Source organism: Genypterus blacodes, unplaced genomic scaffold (assembly GCF_046128005.1).
Source record: "Genypterus blacodes isolate CSIRO-AG114 ecotype Tasmania unplaced genomic scaffold, CSIRO-AGI_Gbla_v1 ptg000210l_1, whole genome shotgun sequence".
Taxonomy (NCBI): Eukaryota; Metazoa; Chordata; class Actinopteri; order Ophidiiformes; family Ophidiidae; genus Genypterus; species Genypterus blacodes.
Window position 1 is genome coordinate 30,948 of NW_027467009.1, and position 26,553 is coordinate 57,500.

The following is a 26,553-nucleotide window of genomic DNA, read 5'->3' on the forward strand; positions in this document are numbered from 1 at the left end:
CACACACAGGTGTTTCAGGTGGGAATTGTTAAGCCTTGCTTACTGGTGAGTCAACATCAAACTCACAGAATGACACACAAAGACACACACACGCTGCAGGCATGACCGCCCCCGCCCCCCCCCCCCCCCCCCCCCCAGGCGCCCCTCCTCCTTCTCGTTTTCCCGGTTTAACCTGATGAGTGGCGGCTCGATGGGTTTCAGTTGATTGGTCTCAGTCGACATCTTGACTGATTAACAAAAGTCTTTTCCAAAATGAACGCAAATAACTAAACACAATTTGCTTTGTTTCAGAAAAGCAACCAGAAGACAGAAAGACATAATTACAAAGAATTAAAGGATGTCAAGGTATTTCATATTATTGCTGATGTCATCACATTAAAAACACAGACATTTATTTTCTCCCATACAAGCTGTGAATTGATTTGTTGCGCTTGATTTGATTTGCCACAATCATTGATTCTAAAACAGTTAGTCTGTTTGCTTTCTCTCTGCTGCAGGGTGCTTCCCTCTTGTACATACACACACACACCCAGTGACACACACCTAACTGTGTCAGCTAAGCAAAGCGATCACTCAGCTCAGCTCAGTCACATCCGAGTCGTCACAAGGAGCTACAGCAGCCGTCGTGTCTCAGAGAGCCAGAGGAGTTTGGCTTCAGGTTAGATGAAGGAGAGACGTCTTCACTCACTTTCACACGTGAGAGCTAATGACTGACCCTCCAATTATAAAAAGGTAAGAAAACAAACTCTTCACACATGCATGATTTGGTTGTTGATACTGTAAACATTTGACTGCCGTTTCAGTTGCAGCTCTCTTTGTTTCTAGACCCGTTTCAAAGGACCAATAATGGTCTAATAATTACAAATATCACTCTTTTGTGTCCCCTCAGTTGAATGGCGTGGCGCTGCTATCGCTGGCGCAGGGTGCTGGTCTGTCTGTGCACTCCGTGCATCCTCATGGGGCTGCTGTTCAGCTACATTACTGTGATGGTGTGCTCTGACATGATGGTCACCAGGAGGGACGTAAAGGGCTCCGTCCTCAGCACCTTCTTTATCGCCCCGGGACTTTACAGAAACGAGGGTTTGGCCCCACTGCCAAAAACCTTCTGGGACCTCCAACAGAACGGGGACGCCATTTGGAACGGGCTCCAGCTGGGCATTGATCGAAATCACAACCCCATTCTGCGGCCAGGAAACAGAGCGAACGGGTGTGGAAGCAAAACCTCCATTCTGAAGGAAAACTCTGGCTCTGATGAATTACCACTTCAGTTGCACAAATTTGTGCGGCACATGCACCAGAGGGACTACCCTGTGCTGATCCAGCCCAAAGCAGCGTGTGGAGCCGGGGCAGAGGAAGAAGAGGGGCCCCCGCTGCTCCTCATAGCCATCAAGACCATGGAGATGAACTTTAACAACCGGCAGGCCATTCGGCAGACGTGGGGCCAGGTGGGTTGGGTGGCAGGACGGAGGAGGAACAGCAGCAGAGAAGCCGAAGGAGGATTCGTCCGCAGGGTGTTTCTGCTGGGGAAAGATGGCACAGAGAGTCTGGGAGGCGAATTGCTGCAGTTGGAGAGCAGAACTTATGGAGACATCCTGCAGTGGGACTTTAGGGACACGTTCTTCAACCTCACTTTAAAGGATGTGCTCTTCTGGAACTGGTTCTCACAGCACTGCCAGGGAGCTCGTTTTGTCTTAAAGGGGGACGACGATGTCTTTGTCAACACACCTGCTATGCTAAACTTCCTCCAGGATCAACTACAGAAAAAGAGGGAGAAGGACTTGAGGGATTTCATGGTCGGAGACGTCATAGCTTCAGCTGCACCCAACAGAAAGAACCGCTCCAAGTACTTTATCCCAAATCACTTCTTCAAGGGACTTTATCCAACATACGCAGGCGGAGGAGGGGTGGTGTATTCAGGCCTGCTGGCCAAACGCCTGAGCTACATATCTAAAAGGATCCACCTGTTTCCCATTGATGACGTCTATGTGGGGATGTGTATGGTTCGGCTGAACGCCAGCCCCGACCACCATCCTGCTTTCCTCACGTTTGATTTCTCTGAAAAGGAGGAGTCGTCCAAGTGTGCGTACCACAAAGTCTTACTGGTCCACAAACGAAGTTATGAACAGGTGGGTAGACTGTGGCTGCACCTAAAGGACACAGAGGCCGAGTGTTGGAATGAGACTCTGAGGGGCGAGAAAGAAAATGAGAGTCACTAACCAAAACTGTTCAAAACCAAACCCTCTCAAATGTGACTACTAACTTCATATTATTATAAATATAATATATTATGATTATTGACAGCAAAGGTTTCAGCGAGCTTCTGTCCACATTAATCCTGCACAGCAGCAGCAGCAGCAGCACTATTTGCTCAACTGTGTCAACTGGAAACATACAGCTTCTACAGGATATCCCTGTTCGAATGGGTTAGACTACAATGTCAAGCTCCTCAAACACACCCCAGTCTGCACACAAGCCGGTCACCAGCAGATATCCGTCTTTGCCCAGTTCTGGGAGGTATGAAATGGTGCTGCACTGTAGGCGACACATCAGATGTCCAGATGGAGGCACTATCAGTCGTTCTGCTGTGCTCTGGCTCTTGATCAAACTTAAAATCTGTTCAGTGGCTTATGAGATCATCTCACTTAAAGAGGGACCAACAGAACTGGGGGATGAAACAAAGAAGGGGAAGTACACCGTCAGCACCGTCACATGTGTTATGGGATGCTGGAACAGCTGACATATGTGAAAAGGCCTCAGGGCTCCCACCAAACTGGTTTCCCTGGCCGCAGGTGCACATCACTCAATAAGCCAAACTGACAGCTCATCACAACTAAGTACCAAGTAATAATAGTGTGTGTGGGGTAAATGTATTGGTGTTTGTTTCGGCTAATCTGATTTCACACAAACTAAATAAACATTGAACTCTTCTTCTATAGTTGATTGGCGGTTGCAGTGGTGGATTCCTGCCACTCACTGGACGGGTTCACTTACTACACGTACACACTGTTTAGAAACTGTGGACAAACATTTTAGACGGAGACGTCACCAAACTGCTGCCACATTATAAAGTAGGTATGATGCAACAGGAGGTCGTCAGGGTCGTAGCGTAAAGAAGGTGCAGGTTTGGAGCTTCAGTCAGGGTAAATGTGTTACAGAAAGGCTGAAAATAAAGAGTTTTGCAGACACTCATGGTGTATTTAGACATCAGAAGGTTTTATTGAATATTATGAAGTACAATAAGAGACTCAACTCTTCACCTGGATCTTTCCTGAACAAATCATCCAAAAGTCTCCAAACTATCTGGAGTGAAATCATGTTTACATTTTCATACGTTTATGAATTTAGATTTGAGTCTTGAGACGAACAGATAACTGCTTTAATGTTAAATATAAACCAGAGAGAGAGGGAGGAAAAGAGCCAGGATTTACTTGGACTCTAATTCATTGAAGTTTGTGGTGACGTATAGAAGTCACACACACACACACAGTGCCAGGATGTTTACAACTCAAATCCACTCCTTCAAATGTGAGAAAAGCACCAGATTACTACAAGATTTACAGATTTACAGAGAATGTTTCAAACACAAGGCTGTGGTGTGAAGAAGCTTCTGGTAAAGTTTAAACACTTAATACTGAAACGGCACAACAACAGTGTTCTGCTCTGAAACTCATAACTACAAAGTGGTGACAAATGATGTGCAATAGAGAAATCTTACAGGAAATCCAAACCAAGAAACAAATTACGATGGCGACACATCAAACTAGACTTTGTGTTTTGTTGGGACCTAATAACATAACGCGAACTTCTCCCTTTATCAGTCAACATGAGCAGGAAGTCTCTCACCCTCTGAAGCAGCAGCGCAGCCTGCCGTCAGATCACTGTCACGCTGGCTTTGACCACACGGGGGCGCTGCTGTACTAAATTTGTACATCTGTTGTTGCCTCAGTCCGATTTAAACCTTCTAACTACCAAACATCACTTATATGTCCACTCCGTAACCAAGGAAACATCCTCACGATGACGTTGGCACACAAAGCAGCAAACATTTCTCACTGAAGAGCAGAGAATTCGACTAAAGTGTTTAATTTGATGACGTCTTTTATTTATAAGCAGGATGATGAGCTTGATGCTTTCATTGTCGTCTTTGGTCCAATGTCACATAAAAATACAAAATCGTCACGTGTCCAAACTGGCCGCAAGGCGCCAGGGCCTTCATCTTATCATCATCATCAATATCAGTCAGGGGGAGCGGCGGCGGCACAGGAAGTCCCGTGCACACGACTCCCACCGCTCTTAACGCTCCCGATTGTCCGCGTCCACGTCGCACTACAAACCTCTTTCTGTCCTCTCTCCTTTGTCCACATCTTCCTCTTCGCTCTCGTCCTCCTCGCTCTCGCTGTAGTGGTAGTTACAGCGGTTAGTGTTCACAAAGAGGTCGCTCTCGTCATCCTCAGAGTCACTGGCCTCCTCTTCCCCCCCCGCCTCCTCTCCCTTGTCCAGCTCTTTGAGCGTCTTCCCCTGAGCCGCCGGCTCCGCGCTGAAACCCTCCGGCCTGGAAAAACCAAAGGACAGATCAGCTGATATTTGGGCCTAAACATCGTGTTCCAGGTCCTCCTTCCTGTTCTGCCTGGCGACATCGTGTACGTGTGTGGAGTTTGCGTCACGCTCGATCATCAGATGCCTCTAATGGCCGTTATCATCTGGTCATCATTTGTGTATTGAAGAATGCAGACTGTTCACTGGATCAGTCACAGTTAGGGATGGAGCTCCATGCAGGAGAAGCTCCACACCTTTTATTCATCCTTCTTTCATGTGATGAGAGCCACAACACAAACACACAATGAGACGACCACGACCACCACCGCAACTCAAGTCATGATGGCAATTTGATTGACAGCAGTAGGAGGCGACGCCAGCAGGTCGGCCAACAACAACTCACATGACACCACCAGTTACTCAACTGTGGCCATGTGACCTGCTGACGTTGCAGGTTCAACGCCACGTGTGCGTTCTCACTGAGTGCTGCCCACGGGCAAAAGGTGAAGGAGTGAAAGGTGTGAGAGGTGTGAGAGGCGTCTGAGCGTCAGACACTCACCACAGCTGCTCCTGTTGCAGGTGCTGAACGTGATCTTTGTAGAGAATGACGCTGATCTCCGCCTTGACTTTCTCTCCTTCCTCAATGGGGTCGACGATCACGTAGTCGCCTAGGGAGACAGAATGACGCAATCTCAGAAAAAATGCTTTGGTAAACCGTGTCTCACATCTGCAGTCCCATGTTACTCATCATTTGGCTGAGGCATGACCAGAGACACACAGGACATCAATGTGATCCTGAAACAGTTTCAGCTTCTCTCCAACATCTCCAGACTCCACACATTACCTCTTTTGATCCAGATGTTCTTGCGGAACTTGGTGGGCATGCTCACCAGGAAGGTCTCACCCTGAGCCGTGACGGTCTCGTGGAGGTTGTTACCACGGCTACCAATGACCTAAGAGAGCCAGGGGTGGAGGACATGTTTCACTGCTGCTTTACATCAGACGGGCAAAACAATGTGGATGCCTGAACTTCCTTCACACCCAAACGTCACCAGTGTGCCGCATCTAATCCCAAACCAAAGGGCGTCAGTATGCGCTGCTGTTTGATTTGTTTGTTTCCCCAAATAACAAATCAATCAAACGCTCCTGGTTGGTTGGTTGGTTGGTGTGTGTGTGTGTGTGTGTGTGTGTGTGTGTGTGTGTGTGGTGGTAGCACTACTTCACCTTCACTATCTGCTGGTTCTCTGTGGGCGTGACGAACTCTCCCAGCACCTCCTTCACCACGTGTTTGCGTTTGGTGGCCTGAGACATGATGATGGACGGGGAGCTGCAGGTTTCCTCGCCAGCTGAGGAAACAGAGCTGCAGGTCACAAACACACACACACACACACACACACACACACACACACAGGGCGGAAACATCCACAAGCAGCAGATTCGCCGAGTTGAGGAAGGCCTTGAAAGTGACGTCACGCCGGCAGAGGGCGATGTTTACTCTTTTAAATTCAATTATTTGTCCTGAGGAAGAAAATCTAACGTGTTTACACTGAAAATAACAAAAACTGTGACAACAAACACGCAATTAAGGGAAAATAAATACAATAAAGAGCAATTTTGCATTTTCAAACATGTTTTAAATGCGCCATTTAGTGTTTAAACCGTAAACTGATTTCTACATCAATTCCCAAAAGCTCCGCCGCTAAATTTCGTTTTCAGAATTAAACATCCGGCCCTGATATTTGAATTGACACGATTACAATTAACATGTGTAGTAAACTGCGTGGGGCGTTTGTTTAAAGTGACGCTCTGTAGAAGTTAGCTACCAGCACCGCTACATTTACACTCTGTCATTCAATTGGCGTTACTGTAGCGTTTCTCCATCTGAGCACGCAGCTGATCGAGGGTCAAAGCGTAGAAATCAAACATCACATTTGAGCTTTCAGACACATTTGCATCTATCAACGCACTTTGTGTCGTTTCAGTGATCGTGGCTGACAAACAGCCGCTACAAAGCTGAAAGTAGCGCCGCGTTACATCGCTCACTCAGCTACCTTGAACGGCAGAAGTAGGTCGGCTGGTTTCCGGTTTGTACGGAGAGATGAGCGCAGCGCGGAGGAAAGACTTTGGATCACACAAAACCTCGTGTGTTCGCTTTCTCAGTGGCCGACAACAACACACAGTAACACGGAAGCTAATGTTGCACTTCCGTGTCAAAGTGGTCCGACCCTTTCAAAATAAAAGTCGCCACACAAAGTGTTTCTATGTAACGATGAGGGTATGCTTGTCTGCCTGTCTGTCTGCCTGCCTGCCTGCCTGCCTGCCTGCCTGTCTGTCTGTCTGTCTGTCTGTCTGTCTGTCTGTCTGCCTGCCTGCCTGCCTGCCTTCCTGCCTGCCTGCCTGCCTGTCTGTCTGTCTGTCTGTCTGTCTGTCTGTCTCTGTTACCCATCTCACAATAGAGACCCCCCATTTTAAATTGTTTACAAAACTGTTTTCTTGTACCTTCTCTTATGATTTTGTAAAATTGTCTCTTTTATTTCCTTGTACAGAAAATAAAGACTTTTTGTGTTCATATTTTACATTACAACATTTATTGACTTTTATTCCATTTTGGTCACACATATAAAGATCAGGGAAAAACTTGTGAAATGTTTCCATGCACACATGCTTGAGCTACAGTTGATTTGTGTTATAATATATCTGATATACTATTCTCTGCATTACAAAGTAATAAGTATAAGTAGTGATAAGTAGTAAATAGTAGAGTAAATACTAACATATAGTCAAAGAATGACATTCAGGTCTAATAAAAGGAAAGACTTAGAAATCTGTGCTGAAACAAATGATTAGGAACAGAACAAGCAGAACTAAAACACCAATACAGATGTGGAGATAAAAGGTAACACAGGATGTCAAGTGTTTAAGCTTCCAATCCAACCAAAGAAGTGACAGGATGACCTCTGTGACTGAAAGACAACAGAGCTAATACCACAGCCGAGCAGAGAGTCCAGAGAATCTTTCGGGCAATCCAAGTCCAACATGGAGCGGCTCAGTGAATGTGGTCTTGACTCTGTGGAGAAGAGTCACAGATTTAGAAGAGACGCTGTAGAAGCACAGGATCCCAGCGCTGTGATCCACGTACACACCCACTCTTAAAGACTTGGGCCCGCTGATGATCTCACTTCTTCCATTATGTGTGAATTTATAATTAATGCCGTTGTTACAGAATAAGGCCCAAGAGAACCAATTTGATCCAAATTCACTTCTGCGGGCATCATCTCTGACAATCTTTGTGTATGCGACGGCCACATGAACTATGTCTGTATACATCACCTCCCCGTAAAAACGACCAGTCACACCCTGTTCACTGAGGGCCTGCCAGTGTTCAGTAAACCGGTCTGCATGGCTGCTGTATGGCTGCTTTTTTTGCCCCACATGAACTTCTCTGTTCATGATATACAATCTCATCTTTTTGTGAATTGTGTCTGGATCCAGTGAGATGCAATATGAATGTTTATTTAATTGACTTCTGGTCTTGGGCTCTGCTGCTGACAGCAAAACATCCACATTTCTCAGACCTGCTGAAGTCTTGAGAGATTCCTCCCGTAGAACAGACTTTAGTTCCTCTTGGGTCTCTGACACAGCTGCTGTCACATTTTCAAAGTATGTCAAGTCATTTCTCACAGTAAGTGAGTCTGTAGACTCACTGAGACACGACAGTGAGGGGTAACTGTGTAGAAACTGGATGTCATCCTCGATGTGTGGCAGCTGCTGCAGCTCAGCCTCTTTCCTCCTCAGCTCAGAGATCTTCTGCTTCAGCTCCTCCTGAAGGTCTTCAGCACGACTCACCTCAGTTTTCTGCTTTGATCTGATCTGCTCCTTCAGATCACAGCTTCTTTTCTCGATGAGAGCGATCATCTCAGTGAAGCTCTTGTCAATGTCCGTCACTGCTTCATCAGCTGCACAATTGATGGCCTCCACCTCCTGCTGAAGCACCTTCACCTCTTCCTCCGTGTCCTTGACTTTCTGCTGGATTTCTTTGTGAGTTGCAGCAAGACCTTCCTGCCTCTCCGCCCTCTCTGCTGCAGCTGAGACCGTTTTGTGGCCTTTGTGTTCGTCTACAGGGCAGCGGTAACAGATACACTGCTGATCAGTGTGGCAGAACATCTTCATCACCTCGTTATGATGAGAGCAGATATTTTCCTGCAGCGTTGCTGAGGCTTCTATCAGCTTGTGTTTCTTAAACGGCGTGGCTCCATAGTGAGGCTGAAGGTGTTGCTCACAGTACGAGGCCACACACTGCACACAGGACTTCACAGCTTTACGCTTTGTGCCAGGGCAGAAATCACAGGACACATCTGCAGGGCCAGCATGGCAGGGGTCAGCAGGGTCAGCAGGGTCAGAGGGGTCAGAGGAGTCAGAGGTACCAGCAGGGTCAGAGGCACAAGCGGTGCCAGAGGTGCCAGAGGTGCCAGCCTGGGGTTCTGTCTTGTTCAGCTCCTCCACCAAATGTGCCATCATGGTGTTTTTCACCAGTATGGGCGTTGGTGTGAAGGTCTGTCTGCACTGAGGGCAGCTGTGGATTTTCTGATTCTGATCCTCTTCATCCCAGAAGCCTCTGATACAGCTCATGCAGTAGCTGTGTCCACAGGGAATCGTCACCGGATCCTTCAGTAGATCCAGACAGATCGAACACGACATATTCCCCTGATCCAGCTGCATTCCTTGCTGTGCCATCTCAGCTCACAGTGACTGTCTAACGGTTTCACTTCCTGAGAAGCGATACTAGCGTGTGTGTGTGACGTGAAGCTGTGAGAGGGGTGGGGAGCATTTCCTGGAAAAGGATGTTTGTCAAAGTTGCGCTGATCGGTCGATCGGTAGGTCGGTCGGGGAGAGACGATATGAAACAAAACGGTACGGCTGATCGGTGTGAGGTGGGGGGAGGGGCGCTCTGGACGCTCTGGACGCTCATTCTCTTGCAGCTCGACGAAGAAGTGTCGCCTCATTCATTTACCTGAGGCGGTCATTTTCCATATCGCTGCTTTTATTTTCTATCAGTGCGTTTGCATTCTGCTGTCCAGTGTACACACATTTATTCTCCTTCATGTCTCGCATTACAACTTCTCTGCAGCTATGTAGTAATGTAAACACCTGTAGCCACAGTAAGCATGAAGTTACGTTTGGATTATTTCTGTCTTTTATTTCCTTATATAGAAAAGACAGACTTTTTGTGTTCATATTTTAAACATTTTATTCACTTTTGGTCACACATACAAAAATAAAGATCAGGGGAAAACTTGTGAAATGTTTCTATGCACACATGCTTGAGCTACAGTTGATTTGTGTCATAATGATTACATTTGGCTTAATTTCAGTAACAAAATAGGAAAAACAATCAAAACCTATTCTATTCTATCTGATATACTATTCTCTGCAAATACAAATAGTAAATAGTAGAGTAAATACTAACATATAGTCAAAGAATGACATTCAGGTCTAATAAAAGGAAAGACTTAGAAATCTGTGTTGAACCAAATGATTAGGAACAGAACAAGCAGAACTAAAACACCAATACAGATGTGGAGATAAAAGGTAACAGTTGATCACACAGCAGCTTAACTAATTTACACTGATCCAGTTTTTACATTTGCTTGTTTCATTGGTTGTGACTGGAATCTTTCAAAGTCTCCCATCACAGGATGTCAAGTGTTTAAGCTTCCAATCCAACCAAAGAAGTGACAGGATGACCTCTGTGACTGAAAGTCAACAGAGCTACTAACACAGCTCAGCAGAGACTTCAGAGTCTCTGTCTTGTGGAAAGCCAAGTCCAACATGGAGCGGCTCAGTGAATGTGGTCTTGACTCTGTGGAGAAGAGTCACAGATTCAGAAGAGACGCTGTAGAAGCACAGGATCCCAGCGCTGTGATCCACGTACACACCCACTCTTAAAGACTTGGGCCCGCGGATGGTCTCACTTTTTTCATCATGTGTGAATTTATACTGATTGCTGTTGTTACAGAATAAGGCCCAAGAGGACCAATTTGATCCTAATTTACTTCTACGGACATCACCTCTGTAAATCTTTGTGTATGCGACGGCCACATTAACTTGGTGCGTATACGTCACCTCCCTGTAAAAACGACCAGTCACACTCTCTGTACTGAGGACCTGCCAGTGTTCAGTAAACCGGCCTGCATAACTGCTGGGTGACTGCTTTGCATAAGACACATACACTTTTCTCTGCCTGTAAGTCAATCCCAGCTTTTTGTGTGCTGTGTCATGATCCAGTGACATGCTACATGGATGTTTTTTTAATTGACTTCTGGTCTTGGGCTCTGCTGCTGACAGCAAAACATCCACATTATCCAGAGCTGCTGAAGTCTTGAGAGATTCCTCCTCTAGAACAGACTTTAGTTCCTTTTGGGTCTCTGACACAGCGGCTGTCACATTTTCAAAGTATGTCAAGTTATTTCTCACAGTAAGTGAGTCTGTAGACTCACTGAGACACGACAGTGAGGGGTAACTGTGTAGAAACTGGATGTCATCCTCGATGTGTGGCAGCTGCTGCAGCTCAGCCTCTTTCCTCCTCAGCTCAGAGATCTTCTGCTTCAGCTCCTCCTGAAGGTCTTCAGCACGACTCACCTCAGTTTTCTGCTTTGATCTGATCTGCTCCTTCAGATCACAGCTTCTTTTCTCGATGAGAGCGATCATCTCAGTGAAGCTCTTGTCAATGTCCGTCACTGCTTCATCAGCTGCACAATTGATGGCCTCCACCTCCTGCTGAAGCACCTTCACCTCTTCCTCTGTGTCCTTGACTTTCTGCTGGATTTCTTTGTGAGTTGCAGCAAGACCTTCCTGCCTCTCCGCCCTCTCTGCTGCAGCTGAGACCGTTTTGTGGCCTTTGTGTTCGTCTACAGGGCAGCGGTAACAGATACACTGCTGATCAGTGTGGCAGAACATCTTCATCACCTCGTTATGATGAGAGCAGATATTTTCCTGCAGCGTTGCTGAGGCTTCTATCAGCTTGTGTTTCTTCAACGGCGTGGCTCCATAGTGAGGCTGAAGGTGTTGCTCACAGTACGAGGCCACACACTGCACACAGGACTTCACAGCTTTACGCTTTGTGCCAGGGCAGAAATCACAGGACACATCTGCAGGGCCAGCATGGCAGGGGTCAGCAGGGTCAGAGGGGTCAGAGGAGTCAGAGGTACCAGCAGGGTCAGAGGCACAAGCGGTGCCAGAGGTGCCAGAGGTGCCAGCCTGGGGTTCTGTCTTGTTCAGCTCCTCCACCAAATGTGCCATCATGGTGTTTTTCACCAGTATGGGCGTTGGTGTGAAGGTCTGTCTGCACTGAGGGCAGCTGTGGATTTTCTGATTCTGATCCTCTTCATCCCAGAAGCCTCTGATACAGCTCATGCAGTAGCTGTGTCCACAGGGAATCGTCACCGGATCCTTCAGTAGATCCAGACAGATCGAACACGACATATTCCCCTGATCCAGCTGCATTCCTTGCTGTGCCATCTCAGCTCACAGTGACTGTCTGACTGGTTCACTTCCTGAGAAGCGTTGCTAGTGTGTGCGTGTGTGTGTGTGTGTGTGTGTGTGACGTGAAGCTGTGGGGGGTGAGAAAGGATTGTACCACTCCTTCTTCGGGAAAGGGAGCGGTACAAACAAGCCTAACTCCTTTTAAACAACACAAAGAATGCAATACAGACTATGTATTGTTGCATAAAGCAATAAAGTGAAGATAAACCTTGACGGCTGCTTCCTGTAACAGCCTGGTTGATGTGTGTGAATACAACACACACACACAGCACACTTTACATTTGTATCTTTTATTTTCATCAGTGTACACACGTCTATTCAAATGTCTTTAATCTCCTTCATGTCTCAGCTCCACAACAATGTAGTAAAGCAAACGCCAGTAGCCACGGCAACATAAAACACTACAGAACATTAGCACAAACACTTGTTACAACACGTCTGAACACCATTATGGCTCCCTGTTCATCAAACACAGCAAAGATGAAAGAATAAAACAAATACTGCTTAAAACACAGCTGAGCTGCAGGATTAACGGAATCTAATCAAAATAAAACCACAGCCAGAGTAAAAGTAGCTTCATAACAACTGGTATGTTTGAAACAAAGTGTGAGGTAACAACGTGCAACACTGCAACACTCGGCACTGCAACACTGCAACACTGCAACACTGCAACACTGCCGGGTTGGAAAGTAAGATCAGCAGGACTGTGTGTGTGTGTGTGTGTGTGTGTGTGTGTGTGTGTGTGTGTGTGTGTGTGTGTGTGTGTGTGTGTGTGTGTGTGTGTTTTAGGTGACTACAGCAGATGAGCACATCATGTTTATGCCACACAGTTTGGATCCTCGGTACAGGTAGTAGTAACCCTGTATATGAGAGAGAGAGAGAGAGAGAGAGAGAGAGAGAGAGAGAGGGTGGGAGAGACACGGAGAGAGAGAGAGAGAGAGAGAGAGAGAGAGAGAGAGAGAGAGAGAGAGAGAGAGAGAGAGAGAGAGAGAGAGAGAGAGGGTGGGAGAGACACGGAGAGAGAGAGAAAGAGAGAGAGAGAGAGAGAGAGAGAGAGACAGAGAGAGAGAGACAGAGGGAGACAGAGAGACAGAGAGAGACAGAGAGAGAGAGGGAGGGAGAGACAGAGAGAGAGAGAGAGAGAGAGAGACAGAGAGAGTTTAGATAGACAGACAGACAGACAGACAGACAGACAGACAGACAGAGAAGGGGGAGAAATAAAAAATGTGTTGAAATGGCTTAGTAAGATTTTTCCTTAGGCTTAGTTCATTTTCTCATTCTGTATACTAGCAACAGTTCCAGTCAGTGATGATACACTCTTGTGAAACAATGACACAGACAGACAGACAGGCAGACAGACAGACAGGCAGGCAGACAGACAGACAGACAGACAGACAGACAGGCAGACAGACAGACAGACAGACAGACAGACAGACAGACAGACAGACAGACAGACAGGCAGGCAGACAGACAGACAGACAGACAGACAGACAGACAGACAGGCAGATGTCTGACCTGCTCTCCATAATCCTCTCCCCAGCTGTTCTTGATGGCCCAGAACGGCACGTTTTTACCTGAGAGCAAAGGAACATGAATGCTGCTTTATAGATCCACTGAAAATATCAATCCAATGCTCTATTAGATAAACAAATGAGGGTGTAACTCAATGGAACACAGCCCTAACTCGTGGTCACTCCAGGATCATGTAACAGATATACTGTATACACACACACACACACTGTGAGTCCTTGAGATGAAAGCCAAACTGAGCCTGATCAAACTGTACTTACGTTCCCCGTATCCCACCAGCAGCACGGCGTGGTCGATCATCCAGGGGTTACAGAAGATCTTCAGAGGGTGAGACACGCCCTTTCTATAGAACTAAAGACACACAGTGAACGAGTCACCTGGGGTCGGCTTCATACGGTGTAAAAGAACAAAGTGCCTGTTGATAATCTGAGATTAGGGGATTAGACGTTCCTTTAGGAGCAGGCACGTGTGTTTCCTACCTGCATGGCGAACGCATTCAGAGCGACAGAGACGGGTCCGCTCTCAGCCAGCCAAGCTGCAATATCTGAGGAGGAGAAGAAGAACAAATCTCACACACACACAAACGTGCTCGTACATATCTCTCTTAAACTAACAAAGCGGGACACCGGTGTCCAGTTGCCCTCTCAGCCCTCTGAGTCAACTCACCGCTCTCGTCTTTGGACAGCTCCACCGAGCTGTTGATGTAGGCAGCCACCTTTCCCGTGGTGAAGCCGCAGCTCTGCTTGTGGCCGGTGTAGGAGTAGTCAGTCTCTGTCTCCAGACCGCCTAAACATCAGATGGTGAACTAGGATTTGTCATATTCATGTTCCAGTACAACAAACAGCTGTTAGCAGAGGGAGACCAGTCCTAGCGGGTCCCAGTTTAAACTGGCCCTGCCTCTGGATGAAACGTCTCACCATAACACACACACACACACACACACACACGTTCTCACCCAGCTTCTCGATGGCTTCATACGCGTTGGACGGCAGGCCGCCTCTGCACGCCTGGTCCAGCCCGTCACAGTCCACCAACTCTGCCGGAAGAAATCACCTTCATCTATCAATTTACAACCTTTAATCCATTGTATCAAGTGTTTACGAACTCGAACACGTTTTTGAGTGTGTGTGAGTGTGTGTGTGTGTGTGTGTGTGTGTGTGTGTGTGTGTGTGTGTCTCTTACCCTGTTCGGACAGTGACAACAATGTTCCATTTTTTAGGAACCACTGGCCTTCAATGTTGCCTGTAACAGAAAATGCCCAGCAAGATCCACACATACCCTGCACACACACAGACACAGACACAGACACAGACACACACACACACACACACACAGGTCAGTATTCAATAGCCACACTATCACAGCAGTTCAAGTCCCTTCTGTTTCCAGCTACCTGGTTCTTAACAGGACTGACAGCTCCATGCTCCCTCCAGTCCCAGCTGGCGGGGGCGGGGTTACGGGCGGGACGCGCCGGCTTCATTGACCGATGAAGAGTCCATTGGCTCAGAAGTGGGTTCAAGTACGCGGAACGAAACTCTTCCTCTGGAGAGAAGCAAGAAGACTATCAGCAACTACCAGGAAAAGCAGAAGACGTTAGCGATGGCTGACGAACACGCACCCGTCAGGTCGCTGAATTTGGTGACCCCGTACTCGGCCGACCCCTGGTCCAGAGACTGGATCTTCTCAGCTGTCTTCAGGTTCTGGTGGAAGATTCGCAAACGACGGTCTGCCTCTGTGGGTCAAAAGACAAAGAAAAGCAGTTCAGACAGTTGAGAACCGGTCAGACTCAATGCTGCTTTCACTTGAACAATCACTTGAACGCAGCATTGGTTCATCTGGATTTGTGTTATCTGCCTCTCACTCACAAGAGAAATGTAAAGGTAAGGTTTCTACCAAAGTATCAATCAATTGTTACGCTTAAAATTAAAAAGACTGACTTGATGTTGTGGACGAGGGACTTGTAAACAGTATAGTGACACCTATAGTTGCTGTATGTTATTGTGTATACGGTCCATGGAAAGTCACACACTCACCTTCCTGGCTGCTGTAGTCTTTGTTGTATTTAACCATGAACTCCTTAAACTGTCCCAGCAGCTCCAGAGACTCCTGACAGATAATAACAACACACACACACACACAGATTAAACAACAACAATGGCTTCTCCACAGCAACAATGTGTTATTGTGCTCACATCAGTGACCTGCAGGCTCATGTTTACCTCCAGAGGCTGCTTGGTGGATTGATCCTTCACCTCATTGGTCTCTGTCACTTGAGCTTCAACTGATAAGATGGAGATCCAAGAAAGTGGGCGTCAACATACAGAACATCTGTGTTTAAGACCGCAGCATTACGGTTTTCAGTTTACTACGAGAAATAAGTGAATAATAGACTAAATAAATTGAGAGGCATTTTGATATGGAGGCTCCTTCATGTCCGTGTGGTGTTTAGGTGCTGCACTGAGTGCAGGAGGAAATGATGCAACATCATCAGTTCCCTGATGTCTCAAGCCAAAAAAAGGAGAACATGCTGGTTGTCATGGGTACAAATCTCTAATCGACAACGCGAAAGAAAAACATCCCTGTTTTGGTATTTAGATATTTGTCAATCAATGAAAAACAATGTGACATCTGTGACGTAAACCAATCGCTGGCATGATAGTTTATCATCATATTGTGGATAAAATTGGAGATGCGTCTAGAGAAAGATGACCTCTGACCCCTCAGACTGACCAGGTTAGTGAACAATAGTGTCTTATCAATTCTGGGTGATGAATGTTAAATTAGCTTTCTTGGCGTCCTCAGCAGGATTTGTTATTGTTTTGATCACACTGAGGACTCAATCACTGTCATCACTCCCGCTCATACTGAGGGAGCAGACCGCCGTGGACATAAACAACAGTTAGGCCAACTATAACGTAATATTCTTCAGACCATTTGGGTGAAAACAAACATAACCTTCATGGTGTCACTCTGCTCTGATTCATGGCCTGTAAACCAGGAGAAACGAGCTGACGCTTCCTGTTTGGCTGCTGACTGACCTGCAGGCTGGCACTTCTGTTTCAGCAGAGTCGAGGTTCCCTGCCAGGGAATGTCCCAGATTTCAAACACACACACCTCCGTCTGACACACACACACACACACACACACACACACACACACACACACACACACACACAAAGAAGACAGATAATCTATGTTATAAACCGAGTAAAGAGCTACTAATTAAGAGCTTTAATGTCATTTTTGTACTGATGGAATGTTTGAAGTAAGAAAGTGGAACTATGTGTGTGTAAACAGTGGCGCCTGCTGTTGAAGCACGAGGCCACAAGTCTGCTCAGGGAAACTCAAAGGCAAGTCACAAGATCACAGGACTGCAGAACAAACAGAACAGAACACATCACCTCAGTCACAGATCAATACATACACACACGCACAGACCCCTCTATCTGCCAAAGAAAACAAACACAATGAAAATACACTCTCTCTGATATTGTCTCTCTCTTGCCTTCTCTATCTCTCTCGCGCGCGCGCGCGCGCGCACACACACACACACACACACACACACACACACACACACACACACACACACACACACACACACACACACACACACACACACACACACACACACACACACACACACACACACACACACACACACACACACACAACCTACCTTGAGTTTGGGTGTCTCGGGATAGAAGTCACATGTTCTGAGCATAGCAGATTTCTTACACTGGGTGTTGCTGAGTTCAGCAGCTATAGTGTAGCGGATACCCTTAACCAGCTGCAACACACACAAACACACACACACACACAGCTATTGGTGAGTTTCCTCAAACATGAAACTGTAACAGTCTAGCAGTCTTGTATGCATACATTTATTGTGGAATGGCGGAGCTTTCATGAACATGTTTTTGTTTTTCATGCTGAAGTATCTCGATGCTTCTTTTTGTTCTGACACCAAGCCGGGTGCAGTTGGTGGCCAAACTTTATGACTCCCGGTTAGAATTTACAGCTAAACTATATCCCAGGAATTAACTTAAGAAGCCTGCAACCGTTTTCTACAGCCCGTTACAACGTGACGGAATAAAAGAATCACACACAGTGGAAGTAGGACGACTAGAAACGAACGAAAAGAACATGTAAACACATTGTATCATTCAAAGCCGGTCCTATTGTTTTGGAGGGAGAAATACACAACTTCCGGTATTTGCCTGTTTCTCGCTCGCTTGACTCAGCGTTAAAGGCCCCCAGTCGCACTGTTGTTTACCATCAATAAAGCCGCATACTGCATCATATCTTACTTCGTGGAACGACGTTCTCCATTCCATTGTAAAATACACATATAACAATTACGTGTTGTTGATAATAAACAAGGTATCCAAAGACTTTAGCGACCTGCTTGGTGGCGGAGAGGAGCCGGCTGACCCTGCGGAGGTGCATCGCGTTGGAGCCCCGGTTGTATCGCTCCTCGGCGAACTGCAGAGCCTTCTGCAGCCCGGGGTCGGACTCCTGCAGTCGGATAGGAGAACCGGGAGGCCCGATCAGAGGCCGGTCCAGGTCCTCGCCGAGCCCCAACACCGAGCCGAGCACGGCGGCCAGAGCCACATAGAGGATTACCGAGCAGCAGCGCGATGCGACCACCATGTTGCCCCCGCTGTGTTTGTTATGCGCAGCGTGCGGGCAGCAAAGACGAGAATTGTGTGTGTTTTCCTGCCACACACAGCAAATACACACAAGAACACAAAGTGCTTGTGTTTCCAAACAACAGTGACGTCAGGAGGCGGTGGGTGGAGCCCCGCGGGGATTAGGCCGGGCTGTGTTCAAGAAACACACGGTTCACTTGTGTTTATAAACATATAAACACGACGTCACTAACCGGTTATTGAACGGTCTAACAGAAGAAGAAAGTCAAACCTCTCATTCACTCACTGACTGCTGAATACCAACTCGATGATTACCTCCGTCAAGGCCGTTATGTTTGCGGTCATGTTTGAGACATTGTGGTGCTGCTCGGCCTGATGGTGGCGCTGTTACACTTTTACGTTTTCGTCTAAAACTTAAGAACCTTAAGTATGAACATGTCAGTCAATAATTTAATAATTCTATTGAAATATTTCTACACAACACCAAATGAACCCGTCACATATGAGTGACAGGTGAGAGAGAGGAGAGGACAGATCCTCTTCTATCCTGCTGTGACACCAAGATACCACCTGGTGGCGCCAGACCAAAAACAACAAGGAGCCTAGTGTGTGACGCTCTGTACTGGGGATCATTTACACGTCTTTATTCTACATATATGAGAACTCATATTTGTGATCTACTAAGCAATACTGCAGTGTATTGAGTTACTTTCAGTCTTTCATGTTCGACAACAGTTTCATCCTTTTATCGGTGCAGACGGCTGGAGATGAACTACAGCAACTTCCTCCTGAGAGTTATTGTTGTTTGCTTGGTGAGGCATCGATCAGGGGTCCTGCTCACACACGCACAGAGAGAGAGAGAGAGAGAGAGAGAGAGAGAGAGAGAGAGAGAGAGAGAGAGAGAGAGAGAGAGAGAGAGAGAGAGACATTAAGAGACAACATTTAATTATGGTAGGAGAAAATGAGGGAATGATAAATAAATACAATAATAGAATGAGTCCAAGTTGGTGGATGTTTATGGATACGTGTTTGTGTAATGATTTTGTTTCATCTCAAACTGTTTATAGAGTCAAATTAAACATGATAGCTGGATTCTCACCTTCAGGTCCAAGTCAGACTTCCTCTGGTTGCCCTGAGCGTCTCTCCTCCTGGTCGCTCTGTCAACCGGCTCTACACACAAACACACACACAGAGGAGATGAGAACACATCAGCACCTCCACCATGACTGCTGTGAGCTCTGCTGCTCATCCTGACTTACTGCTGAGATCCTGCGGGTCGAGGAGACGAGACAGCTCGGGATCATCCGGCTGAGCATCATCAGACTTCTTGTAGTAATACTGTTCATCAGGGGGTCCAAACCTCTGCACACACACACACACACACACACACACACACACACACAGAGAGAGAGAGACAGACAGACAGACAGACAGACAGACAGACAGACAGACAGACAGACAGACAGACTATTAGACATTCAGAGCTCAACTATGGAAACTCATTTATCAGTGACAGTTGTACTTCAGCCACACACACACACACACACACACACACACACACACACTTGTCATACCACGTCAGGCCACATGAAGCTGATGAAGAGGATGATGGGAAGTCCGACAGTGAAGACATAGAGACCCCACAGCCAGGGATGCTGGTGTGTGGCCAACAGGAGGCTCTCAATGATGCCGGGCTGGGATATAAACACACACACACACACACACACACACACACACACACACACACACACACACACACACACACACACACACACACACACACATTTCATAATGGAAAGGAGGGGGCATGAGAGAAGAGCCTGTTATTGATGATGATGATGCAGATCCATTTGTTGATTAAACGATTACTTATGACAGACGCTTTACGATATTCGTGTCAAAAAAAAAACATATTTACCTCAAGATTTTGTTTTATTTGAGTTTATTGAAAGAGAAAGAAAGCTCTACAACTACAATAATAACCAAAAGATGACACAAGAGCGCAGGAGGAGGAGTTAGAGCAGAATCTTCTCCTGAACTTTAGAAGAAATACAAATAAACGACAAAATGAATTTACACAGTAGAAAGTAAATCTAGGAGACGCAACTAAACATCTAATCAATATAATCCATGACATAAAAGGATTCAAATGTTAGTGATAAGTAAAAGTACATTTGATTTGATGGACAGAGATAAACACTGTGTTGGACCTGATTGCAGACGTTTGTTCCTCTGCTGATTGAAGTCTAAAGATGAATTTAAAATCGTTGAATAAGAAATAAAGTTCACCTCACGATAGTCAATAGATTCACTTTGGTCTGAAGCCATGAAGTCATATTGCAGTTTGTTATCTTGGCGTGACACAGTTTTGGCTTGGCTCGTTCAGCCTTGGCAGAGGTATGAGCTTCCTTCATTCAAATCATTTCTTATAACCATAAAGTCTGAGGCTTACCTGAGCTGCAGCAGACGCAGGCGTCACACCGGCACACAGCGCTACACACAGCAACACAAAGCCCAGCGCCATCTCTGTAACACACACTCACATGTACACACACTCAAGTATGGATGTCATGCACACAAGCACAATGAAAATCACAAGTGGAAGCAGGAAACACACAGAAGCTCAGGAAAGACCTTCAGACTGCAAACTCACTGAGAAACTCAAACTCCTACAAGAGAGACGGAGAGATCGACAGAGACGGGAGGACAAAGATGAAGGGAAGGATGAGATGTGTGAGGAGAAGAGAGAGAGAGAGAAGAAAGGAAAAGTGCCAGAGTGAGAGGAGGTGAAGTGGAGAGGAGATGAAGGTGAGCTTCTACCTCGCTCACTCAGTTTGCAGATTCTGAGGAGGCACTTCCTCATTTTACAGTCGCGTCTTTTGGACTTTGAACCCAAGTTACTGGTTGACTCAGTTGTAAACACTCATTACAGCTGGATTATTAACACCCAGACACACACACACACACCTGCATACACACGCACGCACGCACGCACGCACGCACGCACGCACGCACGCACGCACGCACACACAGTCTTTTTCTGTCAAATGTTGCTTGTATTTCAGTAAAAGACTTCAATAAAAACCCAATCTACAAATAACAGCAGCAGATGACAGACCGACCTGAAGGTGGCGCTCTGAGGTTTAAATCAACAGTACATGTTATTTGTTTAGATTCGTAAGGACATATCCACAAAATAAAATGTATTAATCTATAATATATACTACTAATAGAAAATGTACTTAAAATCAAACTAATATTCTGTGACACATGACATTTCACTTACAATACAATTCTCTTAACCTAATTAAATAAAAAAGGAAAATATGAAATAAAAAATGAAAACTGTTTTCATTTTGAGGATTAACTAATTTATGATAACAAATGTGACAACAGCCGTTTCCATAGCAACAGCTGGTCCAGTCAGAGCTGGATGTTGATCTCGCTGCGTGCGCCGCCAGAGATGCTCTCCATGCCGTCGGCGTCAGACAGGAAGCCGCTGCCCGAGGCCGCTGTGGCGACGTTGAATTCCAAAGCGGTGAGTCGCTGTTTCACACGAAGCTGAGATGAGTTGAACTCACTCTGCAGACGAGCCAAGCAGGTCTGAGGGCCACATCAGCAGTGTTAGTCAGTAATGTGATACTCCTTACTGTCTTATAGAATCTATACTCTATCTGCTATAGTTTAGAAGTATAGAAGTAGTTTAAGTATGTGGTTCTAGTCCTTACCTGTAGTCGGTCCAGGCTGGTTTCCAACCTCTCCACCTTCTCCTCAAGCTCCTCTCCTGCAGAGATATTCACTTCCTCTAAGAGCCCCTCCTTTGCTAGGATGTCCCGCCCCCTTTGCTCCAGCTGGGCCCTGGCGTGGGGGAACTCCTGCAGCGACTCCATCAGGTCTTGTTTGGAGAGGCAGAAGAGGTCTGAGTAGCCCAGACTGCGAATATTAGCCGTGCGCCTGTTCCCCATTTTGCTGCCGCTGATGTTGAGGATGCTGATTTCCCCAAAGCAGCTTCCAGCGGTCAGAACAGCAAACTGCGTGGCCCCATCCTCCCCCACCACTGCCAGGCGACCATCTTTGATTATGTACATCTCCTTACCCACGTCTCCCTGGAAAATGTTGGTTGGAGAACATATAGGGAGGGAGAGTGTGTCAGTTTGCAGAGTTTCCTTTTCTGCAGCACTTAAAATATGCAAACTAGTCAGATTTAAGTCATAATTTGCTAACTAGTAAATGCAATCCATAGTTGTTTAGGTATGAAGACAGTAGAGTTGACCAGCAGTGGTAGAAGAACACCGACCTTTCTGCAGATGTAGTCTCCAGGACTGAAAACCTGTGGGCGCAGTTTTAACACCAACTCTACCAGTAGACCCGCCTCACAATCCTGGAAAATACGCACCTACACACACACACACACACACACACACGGATCCAAATCCATTCAAAGATTTTTATCGGATTTGGTTTTAAGTGTTTGTTGACCTCACCTTCTTCAGTGTCTCCAGGTGAACATTAATGGCGATCTCTGCTCTGAGTTTAGTGGGCAGACTCCTCAACACCTCCTGCTCGTCCACCGTCTTTTGATTGGTCCAGAGGTAGTCAAACCAGCGAATCACACGCTGCTCCAACACCTTGCTGACGTGTCTGAAGTGCATGTAGTGTTTCAGTGCGTCCACGCGGCCCTGGAAGGTCGCCCTTGTGGCGTTCATGTTGGAGATCATGGCTCCAACGTTCCCCACGATGGAAGCAAAAATCAGAACACCGACCTAAAACAACAAATACCATTATTTCTTTTCATATCTGCTGGGACACATTTTACTGCCATCATCTATCTGAACTCACCAGAAAGTCAAAAATCAAGAAGAGATACTCTTCATCTCGAACAGGAGGTGGAGTCTCTCCAATGGTAGTCAGTGTCAAGGTGGACCAGTAGAGACAGTAGATGTAACTCCTGGCCAGGGAGCTAAATTCTGGATCAGACGCATTGGGATAAACCCAGGAATCGGAGCCTAAACCCAGGGCCTTGGAGAAGCTGTAGTAAACACAGGCATTCCAGTGGATGATCACCAGGATGTACAGAACCAGTTTGCAGATACGGAAGGAATTGGGGTAGCCCGTTCTGGTCTCCGTCCGTTCAAAGAACTCAAACAAACGCGGTAGGCGAAGCAGGCGGTTGAATCGCAGGAGAGGAGTGTAGCTGATTCCAACAGCCAGGTAGAGGAGATCAGTGGGGAGGATGGAGCAGACGTCGAGTTTACACTGGAAGGTGCGAAGGTAAGTTTCTCTCAGACGACGCACGTCTTTCACCATCAAGCCCTGTTCCAAGAAACCTTCATATGCAAGGCAAACAAAAAGGTAACGAGGTAGCTCAGAGACAGATTAGTCCTCCAATCATGACTCTGTGGCCTAGTTATTGACAAGACCATCACGTCCAACCTTTCCACCAAGTTTCATAGAAATCCGTCAATAACTTTTTGAGATATCCCAACAAACAAACAAACAAACATAACATCCTTGGCGGCGGTGACAAAGATAACAGATGAATGTTTGAACGTTTGAATAACGTCCAGTAATGTCCTCCATATTTCTGAATTGTTTCAGTACCTGTGTGGAGACGGACAGCCGTGTCCAGGATGTAGACTCCATCACAGACATAGTCCAGGACCAGCCACACCAACACGTTCCTCATCTGGAGGTCATCGAAACAGGCCCTACAGAACGACAGCCAACATACAGTCCTCACATAGTAGGAGGAGGAGTAGGACCAGGAGAGGGAGTAGGAGTAGGAGTTGGAGAGGGAGTAGGTGAGTAGGAGTAGGAGTAGGAGGAGAAACAGGAGCAGTAGAGAAACCCTTGCGGCAGTAATCAGAGTATCACATGTATACATACTGTAGTTCCATACCTGACAACAAGGAGCGTCCAGTTGTAGAAAACAGCAGCACCGATCACCATCAGCCAGTTGTAGTACGCATCATCAGACGGAGACAGGACCAGGATGTTACAGCGCCTCCTCCTGGCACACAGAGAGATTTACCGTATGCAGGTTTTCCTTTGATAGGTGAGCTGGGGACAAGTTGGTGAATATTGAATTTTGAATGCTAATTTAATACTCAAAGCGTAGACAATGGTTACTGCACGTAGCCTGAACCCAAAGCTCTCTAACCATTTCCATCTGAAAACGGAGATGGAAGTAGAACATGTCAGTGGGATGTGATACTGATTGACCAATATTAAAGTTGCCCCCAGCTCTCAGAGGAATAGGAAATGTACGTGCAGTCGCTTCGTCGTGCGTTTTGCTTTCTCACATTGGTCTGGCTCGTCTGCCTTCAGTATCTGGGTCAGAGCCGGTGTGGGTGTGGCTGAGCCTGCTGGGCGGAGCCTGTGCGTCCATAGGGGCGGGGCCTCTGAAACGTTCCAAGAAGGAATCCGGGCGCTCCGTCTCTTCGGCCAAACCCTTGTGAGCCCATTCCCTTAGGGTCATCACCATGCCGACCAACCTGAAAGACACACAAGTGGCTACAACCACAGTCTGCTACACACCATTTAAAGAGATACACCTGCCATTTCACACAATTGAAGAATTACATCCCAACGAGGTCGCTGACATGTTTTCTAACGCAGCATTTTAGCTCGCTTACCATCACTATATGTCATTTTCTGCTAAACAGCAATAATAATTGTAATAATAATTCATTATATCATATAATAAAGAAGGCTTTTCCTGACTGTGACATCATACCTGGACAGAGCACCTCGCCCACGCAAGGAATTCTGGGAATTAGCGTCTCTCCTATCAATGGCTGCCATTCTCTGTAGCTCTGAGCAGGTGTCATCGCACATTGACTGGCCTCTACACACACACACACACAGGACAAAGAGTTAATCGTCTGCTATGGATGATATTATGTTTCGATGATTTGATTGTGCTCACTTTAGCCGATGGTTTCACTGCAGTTAACTGAAGGCGATTCAATCAAACCAAATGCCTGCATTGCTTCACACACACCGTGTAAGACTCACACTAATGGATCAATCATGTTTACATATGACAGAGAGGAAGGAGACATCTTTGTCGTGTTCACAGCTGATCCCAATGTTCTGATTGGCAAAGGTGAAACGTAACAATCGACCAAAGTCTTTTTAACAGCAAAGAGCTTTTACGTTAAAAAATCTCTCTCTGGGTGAAACTTGAATTAAAAGCATCACGGCGCCATCACAGAACAGTTTAGGTGCGAAGAATGTTTAGAATCCATTTTGACATCAACATGACTCACTCAACGGATTCCTGAGAAGTGTGCTTCTTCAGTGTGTGTGTGTGTGTGTGTAACCTGCTCAGTGTGCTATCAGCTCGGTCGCTCTCCTCCTCTGTCCATGTTTTCACAGACAGCCTGTGAGACTCCTGCATGGGACCTGTCATACTACACACACACACACACACACACACACACACACACACACACACTCACATCTATCAAATAAAACTTTATTTTTTGGGTCAATACATTTATAATTAGGAAATCAAGGGGCATAGACGAAAACCACACAATATAAGAGGAGAGATAAGAGAGACAATATCACAAACCAACACACACCTTTACTCACACCTCGTATAAACACCCAGCATATAGCAATCCAGGCTGACACACACAAACGCACAATGACACGCAACATATCACACAAACTCAAACAACTTCTGAGAAAAAACGCACACTGATGCAAACTACACAACATAACCACTCACTTACTTACACACACACACGCGCGCAAACTATCATGCACCCACACTCGGAAATGAAAGGTCAGAGAGTCTGAGGTCAGCGATCGAACGTCACCACGGAAACCAGATGGCATAGCAACAAGTTTGGACGATTTAAAGACAGAAAGGTAAACAAACCTGGGGATTTTCTTGCCGTTCCAAAGTTCAACTCATCTATCTATCTATCTATCTATCTATCTGTCTGTCTGCCTGTCTGTCTATCTGCCTGTCTAGATGTTTGGTTAGATCCTAACAGATGAACACACACGGAGGGATGGAGGGATAAAAGGAGCGATCACATGACACTCGACAAAAGCATCGTTTAAATTGCTAATTGTGTGTGTGTGTGTGTGTGTGTGTGTGTGTGTGAGTGTGTGTGTGTGAGTGTGTGTTCCATTTCACCAGCAAGCTCATCTGAATTCAAGAACCCTGTTTGAAGTGGCCTCCGAGCTGCAAATGTGTGTGTGTGTCTGTGTGTGACTGCTAACTGATTAGCACACACCTGCACACATCTGATACTTGTGTTCTGTTTAAAGAAATCAA

At 46.4% G+C, this 26,553-nt stretch overlaps 7 protein-coding genes across 10 annotated transcripts; 1 reads left to right on the plus strand and 6 right to left on the minus strand.

Annotated features, from left to right (window-relative positions):
• The first annotated feature begins 211 nt into the window (after nt 1-211).
• Nucleotides 212-2,927, plus strand: LOC143015681 (N-acetyllactosaminide beta-1,3-N-acetylglucosaminyltransferase 2). The gene is made up of 3 exons (XM_076169728.1): nt 212-345; nt 498-732; nt 890-2,927. Exon 3 carries the CDS (start codon nt 894-896, stop codon nt 2,214-2,216), a length of 1,323 nt encoding a protein of 440 aa, XP_076025843.1. The 5' UTR covers nt 212-345; nt 498-732; nt 890-893; the 3' UTR covers nt 2,217-2,927.
• A 264-nt stretch (nt 2,928-3,191) lies between these two features.
• eif1ad (eukaryotic translation initiation factor 1A domain containing) lies at nt 3,192-6,731 on the minus strand. Of its 2 annotated transcripts, none has more exons than XM_076169730.1 (5): nt 6,588-6,731; nt 5,761-5,882; nt 5,381-5,489; nt 5,096-5,204; nt 3,192-4,552 (listed from the first exon to the last, which is right to left on the minus strand). In XM_076169730.1, the coding sequence occupies exons 2-5, from the start codon at nt 5,845-5,847 to the stop codon at nt 4,327-4,329; spliced, it is 531 nt and encodes a 176-aa protein (XP_076025845.1). In that variant the 5' UTR covers nt 5,848-5,882; nt 6,588-6,731; the 3' UTR covers nt 3,192-4,326. The 2 variants fall into 2 exon arrangements, with proteins under 2 accessions (XP_076025845.1, XP_076025844.1); XM_076169729.1 differs by having other exon boundaries at nt 5,761-5,896; nt 6,588-6,714.
• A 372-nt stretch (nt 6,732-7,103) lies between these two features.
• LOC143015678 (tripartite motif-containing protein 16-like) lies at nt 7,104-9,323 on the minus strand. The gene has a single exon (XM_076169724.1). It carries the CDS (start codon nt 9,268-9,270, stop codon nt 7,516-7,518), a length of 1,755 nt encoding a protein of 584 aa, XP_076025839.1. The 5' UTR covers nt 9,271-9,323; the 3' UTR covers nt 7,104-7,515.
• A 438-nt stretch (nt 9,324-9,761) lies between these two features.
• On the minus strand, nt 9,762-12,267 carry LOC143015679 (tripartite motif-containing protein 16-like). The gene has a single exon (XM_076169725.1). The coding sequence runs from the start codon at nt 12,052-12,054 to the stop codon at nt 10,309-10,311; it is 1,746 nt and encodes a 581-aa protein (XP_076025840.1). The 5' UTR covers nt 12,055-12,267; the 3' UTR covers nt 9,762-10,308.
• A 516-nt stretch (nt 12,268-12,783) lies between these two features.
• On the minus strand, nt 12,784-18,367 carry ctsf (cathepsin F). Its single transcript, XM_076169726.1, has 14 exons — nt 18,010-18,367; nt 17,285-17,395; nt 16,647-16,728; nt 15,828-15,889; nt 15,642-15,714; nt 15,227-15,340; nt 15,002-15,150; nt 14,791-14,887; nt 14,564-14,644; nt 14,275-14,394; nt 14,088-14,152; nt 13,869-13,959; nt 13,594-13,652; nt 12,784-12,938 (listed from the first exon to the last, which is right to left on the minus strand). The coding sequence occupies exons 1-14, from the start codon at nt 18,256-18,258 to the stop codon at nt 12,864-12,866; spliced, it is 1,428 nt and encodes a 475-aa protein (XP_076025841.1). The 5' UTR covers nt 18,259-18,367; the 3' UTR covers nt 12,784-12,863.
• Nucleotides 18,368-18,735: 368 nt separating this feature from the next.
• LOC143015687 (calnexin-like) lies at nt 18,736-21,126 on the minus strand. Of its 3 annotated transcripts, none has more exons than XM_076169736.1 (6): nt 21,078-21,126; nt 20,710-20,783; nt 19,832-19,951; nt 19,517-19,619; nt 19,357-19,427; nt 18,736-19,090 (listed from the first exon to the last, which is right to left on the minus strand). In XM_076169736.1, exons 1-6 carry the CDS (start codon nt 21,118-21,120, stop codon nt 19,082-19,084), a joined length of 420 nt encoding a protein of 139 aa, XP_076025851.1. In that variant the 5' UTR covers nt 21,121-21,126; the 3' UTR covers nt 18,736-19,081. The 3 variants fall into 3 exon arrangements, with proteins under 3 accessions (XP_076025851.1, XP_076025853.1, XP_076025852.1); XM_076169738.1 differs by lacking the exon at nt 21,078-21,126 and adding an exon at nt 20,911-21,071 and having other exon boundaries at nt 18,739-19,090; XM_076169737.1 differs by lacking the exon at nt 21,078-21,126 and adding an exon at nt 20,911-21,071 and having other exon boundaries at nt 18,739-19,090; nt 20,710-20,795.
• Nucleotides 21,127-21,680: 554 nt separating this feature from the next.
• LOC143015688 (cyclic nucleotide-gated cation channel-like) lies at nt 21,681-25,671 on the minus strand. Its single transcript, XM_076169739.1, has 10 exons — nt 25,583-25,671; nt 24,994-25,104; nt 24,560-24,751; nt 24,157-24,267; nt 23,859-23,965; nt 23,097-23,584; nt 22,742-23,020; nt 22,555-22,653; nt 21,986-22,363; nt 21,681-21,860 (listed from the first exon to the last, which is right to left on the minus strand). Exons 1-10 carry the CDS (start codon nt 25,669-25,671, stop codon nt 21,681-21,683), a joined length of 2,034 nt encoding a protein of 677 aa, XP_076025854.1.
• Nucleotides 25,672-26,553: the final 882 nt, after the last annotated feature.

Coding starts and splice junctions, on each gene's coding strand:
- LOC143015678 (XM_076169724.1), bottom strand. CDS start 9,270: ATGGCACAGCAAGGAATGCAGCTGGATCAGGGGAATATGTCGTGTTCG.
- ctsf (XM_076169726.1), bottom strand. CDS start 18,258: ATGGTGGTCGCATCGCGCTGCTGCTCGGTAATCCTCTATGTGGCTCTG. Junction 15,890..16,646: donor ACAGAAGTGCCAGCCTGCAG/GTCAGTCAGCAG, acceptor CCATCTTATCAG/TTGAAGCTCAAGTGACAGAG. Junction 15,341..15,641: donor AGACTACAGCAGCCAGGAAG/GTGAGTGTGTGA, acceptor TTTGACCCACAG/AGGCAGACCGTCGTTTGCGA.
- LOC143015681 (XM_076169728.1), top strand. CDS start 894: ATGGCGTGGCGCTGCTATCGCTGGCGCAGGGTGCTGGTCTGTCTGTGC.
- LOC143015687 (XM_076169736.1), bottom strand. CDS start 21,120: ATGAGGAAGTGCCTCCTCAGAATCTGCAAACTGAGTGAGCGAG. Junction 19,620..19,831: donor GCTTCATGTGGCCTGACGTG/GTATGACAAGTG, acceptor GTGTGTGTGCAG/AGGTTTGGACCCCCTGATGA. Junction 19,428..19,516: donor CGACCCGCAGGATCTCAGCA/GTAAGTCAGGAT, acceptor GTTTGTGTGTAG/AGCCGGTTGACAGAGCGACC.
- LOC143015679 (XM_076169725.1), bottom strand. CDS start 12,054: ATGGCACAGCAAGGAATGCAGCTGGATCAGGGGAATATGTCGTGTTCG.
- eif1ad (XM_076169730.1), bottom strand. CDS start 5,847: ATGTCTCAGGCCACCAAACGCAAACACGTGGTGAAGGAGGTGCTGGGA. Junction 5,490..5,760: donor AGAACCAGCAGATAGTGAAG/GTGAAGTAGTGC, acceptor TGGCTCTCTTAG/GTCATTGGTAGCCGTGGTAA. Junction 5,205..5,380: donor GAACATCTGGATCAAAAGAG/GTAATGTGTGGA, acceptor CTGTCTCCCTAG/GCGACTACGTGATCGTCGAC.
- LOC143015688 (XM_076169739.1), bottom strand. CDS start 25,671: ATGACAGGTCCCATGCAGGAGTCTCACAGGCTGTCTGTGAAAACATGG. Junction 23,585..23,858: donor GGCTGTCCGTCTCCACACAG/GTACTGAAACAA, acceptor TTGCATATGAAG/GTTTCTTGGAACAGGGCTTG. Junction 21,861..21,985: donor CCAGCCTGGACCGACTACAG/GTAAGGACTAGA, acceptor TGTGGCCCTCAG/ACCTGCTTGGCTCGTCTGCA.